Source organism: Myotis davidii, unplaced genomic scaffold, assembly GCF_000327345.1.
Source record: "Myotis davidii unplaced genomic scaffold, ASM32734v1 scaffold174, whole genome shotgun sequence".
Classification (NCBI taxonomy): Eukaryota; Metazoa; Chordata; class Mammalia; order Chiroptera; family Vespertilionidae; genus Myotis; species Myotis davidii.
Genome location: NW_006289087.1, coordinates 6017024 through 6027932, shown reverse-complemented (window position 1 = coordinate 6027932; position 10909 = coordinate 6017024). Strand labels below are relative to the sequence as shown.

The following is a 10909-nucleotide window of genomic DNA, read 5'->3' as shown; positions in this document are numbered from 1 at the left end:
GCGCGCACACACCACACACGCACGAGCGTGCACATACACCACACACAACACACGCACACATGCACACACACAACACAACACACACACGCGCGCGCACACAGCACACCCGCCCCCCCCCCCACACACACACGCGTGCGCACACACACACAAACCTTACATTGCTATTATCTTTGTCTTAATGCCTCAGTCTTACAGACAGAAGCCCAGGTCCTGAAGGTGCGCTCCGTGGTTCTGAAATCAGGCACTCATTCAACTCTAAACACTACTGTTGGCTAGGTGATGCCCTAGGAAATATATGTGATAGTTTGGTGTCAGATTTGTGTGTGTGTGTGTGTGTGTGTGTGTGTGTGTTTTAATAGAAATCCTAATGACCTGCCTCCCTTTTGGGGTTCCAGTAGTCATAAGCAGTAATGTCTTAGGTTGGATTAACCAAAAACAATTCATGTAATAATAACAAAAAAGAACTGTCCGAAGGGATCACTCCTCCCTCTTCACCAGTTCAGTTAGTGCAACTCGTATAAACCTCCTTGTCAGGCACAGAGCATACGTCCATGATTATCCCTATCTTGCTATCCTTGCTTCTAAAAACTTTGTAGGCTTCTCTGAGACATCTCACAAACTTGTTAAAGATTGCCAGTTTCTGGTAGGGTGCTCATTTAAATGAGGATGATCTGGTTGGCTACCGTTTGGATAGTCATCATCAATCAGAATGCTATCTAGCCCGAACTTTGAAACAATCCCAGTATGTTGAATAGACAAAAGGTGGCTTTTTTTTGGTACCTATTTATGAACATCCTGTATACACACATCTTAAGTGGCCCACGATAGCTCTGTTGGTGAGACCAATATAGGTCCTTCAATCTTTCCATAATGTTTTTAATCATAAGCTTTGAGGCAATTGTTTCTACCTCAAAATTCTTAAAAATCTTTTATGGGATAGAAACAAGAGATTAATGGAGATCTTGCAAAAAAAGATAAATGGCACCACCGGAATACTACAAAACTGGGGAAAAATTAATTGAACCTATACTTTTGATAAATATTTATTTTTTGCAGAAGAAAAATGCATACTAGTTTAAGCTGTCATTATACTAACCTACATCCTATTTTTCATATTATTAGTAATACATAATGCGGTAGTTTATATTCAAAAATAAAACTAGAATGTATATACCTCATGTATTTATCCAGAAATACGCCAAGGTTACTATGGTTACGAAAAATCCATTACCTTTGAATACAGAATGAAAAAAGTTTGACTTAAAGTGTGTGCTATTTATTATAGCAAACATCAACAGCCTTCGGGAGGTTCCCTAACTGGACTCATTTTTCAGTGTCATGAGTGACCCACCATACTACTAGCTTATGGCCTATGCAAGGCAAAAAATCTGAACTGTATGCATTTTTAAATATATTTTGTACTAACTCAAGGTGCAGCAATGCCTTTGACTTTTAATGCTTCCTATTTAAGAGGAAGAAGAAAAAACATTTCCAACCACCCAGATGCTAAGTGGCTTCTGAAATGAAGGGCATCTCATTTACTCTTCCTACACCCGCCATGGCTGTGAGAACCATTGGCTACGCAACACAGAAGAATGTTGGTTCTCTGCAGAAACTTTAAAGGGAGCTACAAGGAATGAAGTAGAAGTAAGAAAAAAGTGCTGACATTTTGAACATTAAGGAGGGGAGCTTAAGCCAAGGTATCAAGGAAGTTTTGATAGCGCAGAAGGTAAAGAACGTTAAATGGTGTAGATGACTATAACCAGGAAAAACAGGATATGAAATGTTGCTCTTGAAGAAGTTTTAACATATTTCTAGCTACACTGAGTATTTTCTCATCAAGACTGTGATCAGATACATTAAGGCAAAATATGATTGACTAATAATTATGTAGTATTCCCTATAACTAGTAGCTAAATGTGCAAATGAAAATAAATTTTCACTGTAACATTATCCAAAAATGTAAGAATATAACATTCACTGCTGATGAATGATGCAAAATATTAAGAGTTTCTACCTGTATGTTAAGATGGTCATATGGTAGGATGATCTTCAATATTCAATAGCATTTATAACTTTTCATAATTAAAAACAGTATCATTTTTAGCTAGACTGTGTCTTTTCCTGAATTGACATTTCACGCTGTCGAAGTCCATTTGAGAGACCCCAAACTCTCACTATTGTTGACAGCCCCAGCCCTCATAACTACAAGTTCAACTCACGAACCAGTCATCGTGGAAAAGATATGAGGTCACAAATATCCTGACACAAAGACAAGCAGCGAGTGTCAACAGCATCACGGGCACGGGTTATGATGCAATATGACATGTAGTTAAAGTGTCTGCAGAGCCTAAAGCCCGCCCCAATGTCAGCCTTCTCCCTGCTGCCTCAGGCGCAATCCCTTTCCCATGCTGCCTTCTCTGGGGCTCCTGGTGGAAGCTGGGAAGATACACATGACCTATGTTCAGTACCTGTCACAGGTGTAACATCTTGGAGTTGAAAGGGATCTTTAGCACCATGTTATTTGGTGGTCATGTCACTGGAGAATTTCTGGGAAAGTAGGCGCTCAGCCTCTGCCAACAGTAGACAAAGCACTCACTGTCGGTACTGTCACGGACTCACTTGCATTCCCCCAAATTCACATGTTGGAGCCTTAAACTCCAGTGTGACTAAATTTACAGGTAGGATTTTATTATTATTATTATTTAATATTTTTATTGATTTCAGAGAGAAAGGGAGAGGGAGAGAGAGAAACATCAATAATGAGAGAGAATCGTGGATCGGCTCCCTCCTGCACGCCCCATACTGGGGATCGAGCCCACAATCTGGCCATGTGCCCTGACTGGGTCTCAAAAGGGGACATCCTGGTTCATAGGTTGACGCTCAACCACTGAGCCACACCAGCTGGGCTAAAGAAGACACAACGGGGGAGGGGGGAGGTTGTGCCAGAGGAAAGACCATGTGAGGACACAGCGAGAAGGCAGCTGTCTACAAGCCAAGGAGAGAGGCCTCAAGAGAAACCAAACCTGCCAACACAACCACTGAGCCACACCAGCTGGGCTAAAGGCAGGGCTTTTAAAGAGATGATTAAGGTTAAGTGAGGCCATAAGGGTAGGGACCTAATCCAATAGGACAGTGTCCTTATAAGAAGACACAACGGGGGGGGTGGGGGGGCGGGAGGTTGTGCCAGAGGGAAGACCATGTGAGGACACAGCGAGAAGGCAGCTGTCTGCAAGCCAAGGAGAGAGGCCTCAAGAGAAACCAAACCTGCCAACACCTGGATCTCACACTCCCTGCCTCCAGAACTGTGAGAAAAATATTCTATTGTCTAAACAAGTTCCTGGTGTGTTTTTCATTTCTTCTGAAGTAATTTCTGTGGTCTATGGTTTTTAGTTAACACCTTCAGATGTTGTTAGGACACAGTTAATCTATTCTTTTAGTTTCTCATATAAACTCTGCTTTTAACTGGAAATAATTATTATTCATCTTACTAAGTGCTACGAAAATGCTAGATGTTGTATACATGGCTCTAGGTTTCTTAAAAAATCTTGAAAATTGTACATTTTCCATTTTACAGGCTCAGAACCTAGGCCTCAGCGAAGTTAAGTAACTTGCTGAAGACCCCATTTTCTCCTCGTCATAGCCAGACTAGTCTGAGTTGATATAAATGTCTACCACTCACAGACCCTGAGACCTGGAGGAAGTTACTTAATCTTGTTATGCCTCAGTTTCCTCATCTGTGAAATGCGGGCAATGATAATATCTACCCCACAGAAGCAGCATTACAGAATTCTATCCAACCACAATGAACACAACAGAAAAGCAACTGTTCTTGTCCTTTGAAAGTTCTTGGACTAGAGGGGACACAAGGATGAAAACCCTGGGAATGCATTTGCGGGAGGGAATGCCACAGCCCTGTCCACAAACACCTCCCATCTGCATCTGTGTGTGTCCCCAGGAGGTCACAAGCACGAGACAGGAGGGACGAGGTCTGACCAATTCCCTCCCAGCCTCTGTTCGGGTCACTGATGTGAAGGAGTGAACGCATCCATGGTCCATGGTTAACCCTGCCTTTGATTCTAGCTTATGTGACCTTTCATGGGCCTCAGGTTTTTATAAGTCAGTATTTGATTAATGATGTCTCACTTGATAAATAAATGCAATACTATAAAATATAAACTCCATAATTAACACAAAAATATATTGTTATGATACATTATATAGCATGTATTATATAACATGTATTATAATTCGCTATGTTATAGATTATGACATATATAACATTCACATTCATTGAGCAGTGGACATTGGTTTTCAGTTGTTGCACATCCAATCTTTCATGCTCACTCCTTTCTACGAGTTTTTGATCTGCCCTTTGAGGGGAGGCCCTATTGTATGTGGCTTCCAATACCTGACAACATACATAATGTAAGCCTCTTGTGTCTCATGAGGTTTCCAACAATTCATTTTCCTTCCGTGTCCTTACGCTTTAATCTGGGCCTCGATATTAAGTTTTTTTCTCAAATTGTCTAAAATTCAGACACCACTGAACTGAGTCAAACTTCTGAGTCTTAAGAGTAGTCCACATTCATGTGGATTTCATCGTAGTTATCACATGTGACAGTGGAATCTGTTTGAAATGACATCACTGACTCAATTACAAGCTGGGGACCGTGTGGGGCCCAGCTTCAGCCCTGTGATCAATGGAGACAGAAGTCGTATCTTAGCTCTGTGTGTTGATGTATCTCCAAGGGCCCCTCTGCGCCTGAGCAAAGGTATATCCATAGACGGACGGGTGAGGAGTGACGGGCTCTACCGTAAAGCACGCGCAGTAGGACAGCCTCAAGTGAAGGGGAGGGGGTGCAGCAGGAGCTCTTTCCCATGAGTTCAGCGTTGGCTTCACCAGAAACGTGATGTGACCATAAAAATTAGGGAATTTTAGTGGCTCAACAAAATCACCAACCCAATTTTTAAAACCACAGTCTCAGATTACTATGATTATTGTTATCTGAAATACATGTGTGTATACACACACACACACACACACTCTCTCTCTCTCTCTCTCTCTCTCTCTCTCTCTCTCTCTCTCTCTCTCTCTCTCTCTCTCTCTCTCTCTCTCTCTCTCTCTCTCTAGTCTGCAACTGTATAAAATATATACGTAGTATTCTAATACACACTATCATAATATACTGACATGCATAGAGGTCTTACCTGTGGCTGTGTAGCTCTCTCCGATGCCCGAATAGATTCGCGTCCCGTCCATATACAGAGAATACTGAGTGATGATACCATTCGCTTTTTTGGGAGGATTCCAGGAGAGGAACAACGAATTGGCCAGCGATTTGGCTACTGGTGCCTGAACCTCTTGTGGGGCTGTGGGGAGAAAAGAGGATTTACAGAGTCTAAGTTTACTTTTCTCATTTAAACTTTTCAGACCCAGGCCAATACATCATGGAATAAACCCGAAATCCCATGCATGGACATGGTCCTGATCTGTGGGCAGCTTGTCAGTAACTGCTTGAGGAATAGAACTAAATAACTGTCCTGTATTGATGATATTTACATCAATGATGGATGGGAAGTACTCTCACGGTTCACTTGACTGACCTGTTACTTCGTCAAAGGTATTATTGGCCCATAATCTCTACTTGGGGGCGGTGTGATTAAAGCAAATTAGACAGGTAAGTCCCTGCCTTCCAGGAGCTTTTGATCTAAGCTGGGCCACGCTGATCCGAGTGGTTTGTGACAGATATGAGAAGTGTATGTGTAACCACAGAAACAGGCAGAAAGTGCAGAAGCAATTTAAATAGTTCGGTATGGAAACTACATTGTGTGCAAGTCTTTCTTTTAAAATGGGGTTTGTTGATTTTCTGTAATGGTCAGTGAACTAGAGTCACAGGAACTAAAAGCTTTTAAAATTTTATCCTACACATACCTATTGCTTGGTAAATTGGCAATGAAGTTATTTTTTTTTATTTACTGACTTGAGAGAGAGAGAAGGCAGGGGGGAGAGGGAGAGAAGGAAAAAGAGAGAGAGATTTGTTCCACTTATCTACTCATTCATTGGTTGATTCTTGTATGTGCCCTGACCAGGGATAGAACCTGCAACCTTGGCATATCACAAACTCACTGTAAGCAACTGAGCTATCCGGCCAGGGTGGCAATACACTTAAAGAAAATCTGGAAATCAGGAATTCCTTAAATCCTAGAAAAGAAGTAAATGATGAACTGGGGGAACAGAAATCTCACTGGGGTGCGGCTGTCAGGTAGACCTGAAGGGAACTACCAGAACCTGGACAGAGGGCGTAGTGGATGTGGAGAAAACAACAAGAGAGAGAGGACAATCTGCCCCACACGGAAGCGGTGGCCATATGTGAGAGGATGACCGTGTGCCCAGCAGAAGCGATGGCCCATTAAGAAGCATTGCTATTCTCAGTGGACCAGAGAGAACATCGAGAAAATGCGGAAGATGGGTCCTGATGGCTAGTCCAGGTGAGGGGGGTGGGGTTAGGTCAGGTGTATAGCACGGAGAATAAAGGGTGACAAGAAGGATTTCACACAAAGTTCTTTATTCTGTCATGGTGCCAGGGTATGGGCACCGTCCTTAGGTTACATTCCTTTTGTGTAGGAGGCACCTGCTACACAATTGAAAAGAATACCTGGGCCCTAGCGGGTTTGGCTCAATGAAGAGAACGCCTGCCCATGGACTGAAGAGTCTCAGGTTGAAATCCGGTCAAGGGCATGTACCTCGGTTGCAGGTTTGATCCCCGGCCCTGGGTCGGGGTGCATGCAGGAGGCAACCAATCAATGTGTCTCTGTCACATTGATGTTTCTCTCTGTGTGTGTCTCTCCCCATTCCTTCCACTCTCTCTCTAAAAAAAAAAAAAAATCAATGGGAAAATATCCTTGAGTGAGGATTAACACCAACAAAAGAAAAGAAGACCTGGGAAGAAGAGTAAGAATGGATACTGGAAAGAGACAGACGGACTCTCGCCCCCTGAAGATCAAGCTTGGAAGGCTGCTAAGTAACGTTATAAGCAGACAGTAAAAGACATGGGCTCCCCCTCACCCGGGAGAGCGGAACAGGAGCTAACGGGGCCTCCCAGTGCTGAGAGCGGTTACTCCCTGAAGTGACGCGTTCTGATGTCTGAGCAAAGCTTTCCCTTCGGAGCGCTAAAATCTCTCCTTTCCCGCTGCCTTCTTCACATGTGCTTTCTGAAACAGTCATGTATGCCAACAGTGTGCAGGTTCTGGGCAAACAGGAGCGAGACCCAGGTCGAAGGAACGGAGCAGTGATTAGGAATGTCTCCGCTGGCCTTAGGAGGTCCCATCGCGGGGAAACAATAGTTGCCTGTGCTGGTGTTGAGCAGTTAAGAGAGACCGTGGAAATCAACCCTTTGGTTCTCAATTTCATACGGAGCCATACAATCAATTCTTTTTAGTCAGACTGTCTCTAGATTTACTTCTGAGCCATAGTAAAATGAGGAAGCTTTCATTAATCTTTCAGATGCTTCATATTAATGACAAGGCTCTTGCATGAACAATGTAACAGCAATTAAAAAGCCCATTAATCTGCATTACAGCTATTAAAGATGCATGTCATTAAAGGGTATGGAGTTTGATTCATTTTCACACCACCCCCCAAAAATGGAGCAATTATGGCCTGGCAATGCACTTTGTCATCAAATTAGGTTGGGGTTTTCCAGCAAATGGCCTTGCAGCATTTAGCTCTTCTCCTATTTTATTATTCATGACTGAAATGTGGAAGTCAAGACCTTTGAAATTACTTTACCTTCTTGTGGAGTAGAGATGTTCAGGGCACGCGAGCTCTCGGTGCAGCCGGCCAGAGTGCAGGCAGCGAGGGTCACCGCATAGTTTCTGAAGGGGAGCAAGCCTGTCAGTACGCCTGCAAGAAAGGAGGAAAGGGGTTCGCATGTTTACTGTCAGCTGCTATAAGGAATACGATTGGGGTGTGCGTGTGTGTTTGTGTGTGTGTGTGTGTGTGTGAGAGAGAGAGAGAGAGAGAGAGAGAGAGGTGAAGACACAGACATCAAGGGATAAAAAACAAAAGCATATGTCTCTCTCCTTCATCTTCCTGCCTGTGTGCTCACTGCAGAATGGAATGACCAGTGAAGAGAAGGTGAGACCAACATATTGTTCAGGCAGCTCTAAACTGTACCTGATGTGGCCTGAGATACTTCCCCCGGAGAATGGGGGTGCCTCACAGAGTTCAGGCAAGCAGAGCCTAGCGTGTCCAGTAGGTGTATAGTACACTACCCCATTCCAGGAGCCCGGACCTTTCGAGGAGGCAAAACTGTCATTTCCTTCAGCCTAGAATTTTTCAATCATATTTCACTAGAATCCTTTGTATGCACCCCATCTCTTACCACACTTCAGGAAATGCTACTCCCAAGAGTAGCTTCACTGTCTCAATGGTAAGATACACACATACAAACTATTCATTCATGTTGTAACTACCAAGCCTACGGAGGCTAGTTCCCTTTGCTCATGACTTGCTTTATGTGGCCTATGGGGGCTGCACCGGGATGGATTAAAGTTGCCACTTTAATAAAAGTTCTGCAATTGCCAAAGAAAGAGAACACGGGCATTCTCTCCAAGACTGAGGAAGGTAGCCCTTCTTGGATGTATGCCTAGAGATCGTGGAGCAATTGACCTAATGGCCTTGCTTTAAGCGTCAGAATCAAGCTCACATTATATACTCTCCAGGAAGAAAAGGAGCACTACCGTGATAATATATCATCATCAAAAAGCATTGATCAATTTTTCTTCCACACACCCCTGGGAAGGGTGCCTTGGAATATTGGAATATAACTGATCTCTAGGAGGTTTCTATTATTATCCTTTTTTAATCCTCTCACGAGGACATTTTTTCCCACTGCTTTTCTGAGAATGGAAGGGTGGGTGGGAGGAGAGAGAGGGAGAGAGAGAGAGAAACATTGATATGAGACATATTGATTGGTTGCCTCCTGCACATCCCTCAACAGGGGCTGGAGATCAAACTTGCAAACCAAGTGTGTGTCCTTGACCGGGAATTGAACCCGTGACCCTTCAGTCTGAGGTCCGAGGCTCTATCCACTAACCCAAACCAGCCAGGGTTCTAGGAGGTTTCTAATCTAAGAAAGTATTAGCGCTAGAATGACCCTAAGAATAACAGTAACACAAAGATAAATAACAGTATAATATATAGATTAATACATGAGACCAAATGCCTGCATATACTCAAGGGAACAAGGCATTTATAAGATCTGACTTCCCAATCCCAGGTGATAGGAGATCTACACTTCAGAGAAAAAAGAGACAATCATTGAAAAGTATATTTCAGTAGATATTTAAAAATAATGAAAAATATATAGCGTGACATACTTACAAAGGAATCCTAGACAGAAAAACGCGCATCATTCTGTGTGCACAGAAAACCCAGTAAGAACATGGGGAAGTCTCCCTTTATGACCCTTGGGGTGTTCACAACAAAGAAGAATGCCCTGATGGTGAGAACTTCTAAGACTGGCTGGGACTTAAACCTCTTTCTTTGGGACACATCACAGAGCAGACTCTTCCCTTTGAACCTGAGACCATCGCTACCCCCAGGCAGGCCGGACGAACCCTCCGACGCCCTTTCAGTCACAGAACATGAGAAAATGGTCCCCACGAAGTCAGGAAAACCGCCAGTCCCTTTTGATAATGGAAGACGGCGAGTTGGAAAAGCCCTTCAGTAAGCAAGAAGTCGGCATTATTGATGTCTTAAAAGTGTTAGCATCCCATGGAACACGGCCATGTTGGTGTCCCGATGAAACCACTGGCACCGAGGGCCCCAGAACGCTCAGGGCGAAGCGATAATGCACTCTGCGTTAATGCACAGCATTGAGAGTCCCGCCCTGCCACCAAGGGAGCGGGAAGGAAACTGAAGTCTATCCCCTCTGACATGAGAGACGGTGGGTGCAGAGAGCCCGGCTGAGAGGGCTGAGAGAGGGGGCAGGCACTGGACTGAGGGGAGGGAGTCTGAGAGCCCAGGTCAGTGTGCCACACCCGTGTTCTGGGGACTTCCTCCCCTTAAAGGGGAAGGGCCTACCGGAGAACCTGGTCCCGGTAAAGCCCTTCTCCATGACTCGGGGGAGCTCCCCGAACGCAAAGATATGTCCCCTTACGTCTTTATTTGTCCTATTACCCAGCAGCTATCATGGTCATTTACAAAAAGTGGACACTCAATGTTTGACCAAAAAAATGAAGACTTCTCACTAGAAGAGGAAGCCTACCCTCTCCCCCCTTCTCCAGGGACCCAGCAAAGGACAAGACACTGTTTCTTTTGACCTAGGAGATAATTATTTCCAGCCTGGACGCCGTGGCTCAGTGGTTGAGCACTGACCTATGAACCAGGAGGTCAGGGTTGGATTCCCAGGTCAGGGCACATGCCCAGGTTGTGGGCTCGATCCCCTGTGTGGGGCGTGCAGGAGGCAGGCAATCCATGATGCTCTCTCATCATTGATGTTTCTCTCTTTCTCTCCCTCTCCCTTCCTCTCTGAAATCAATAAACATTTTTAAAAAGATTATTTCCAGGGTTTCCTTTCCTTTGCTCTCACCTCCACTTTCAAAGGAGCTGAAGAGAGATATTAATAACTGGAGGCAGCTGGATGGCCTGGGAAAGTGGCCGAGGAGCCCACAGGAGCCATGGGGGCTTTGGTGCCTCTGATCCTGTGTGTGTGTTTGGGGGGAGGGGCAGGAAGACCACCCAGGAGCCAGCCTGGACATGGAGACGTGATCATGAACTCCTCCGACTCAACAAAGACAAGTTTAAATGCTCTGGAGACGCGGCATGAGACACACTGCAAAATGGCACCTTTTTAAAAAAGCCAAAGGCACTGGGACAAGAAGCAGGGTCTCTCTTTCTATT

The 10909-nt window shown here is 44.4% G+C and overlaps 1 protein-coding gene across 1 annotated transcript in view; it reads right to left on the bottom strand.

Annotated features, from left to right (window-relative positions):
• Window positions 1-10909, bottom strand: part of USH2A (Usher syndrome 2A (autosomal recessive, mild)) — a 442266-nt gene that overhangs the window by 235698 nt on the left and 195659 nt on the right. Inside the window, 2 exon segments of the mRNA XM_006761291.2 lie at window positions 5212-5373; window positions 7793-7906. Of these exon segments, the coding sequence (XP_006761354.1) occupies window positions 5212-5373; window positions 7793-7906 (276 nt within the window).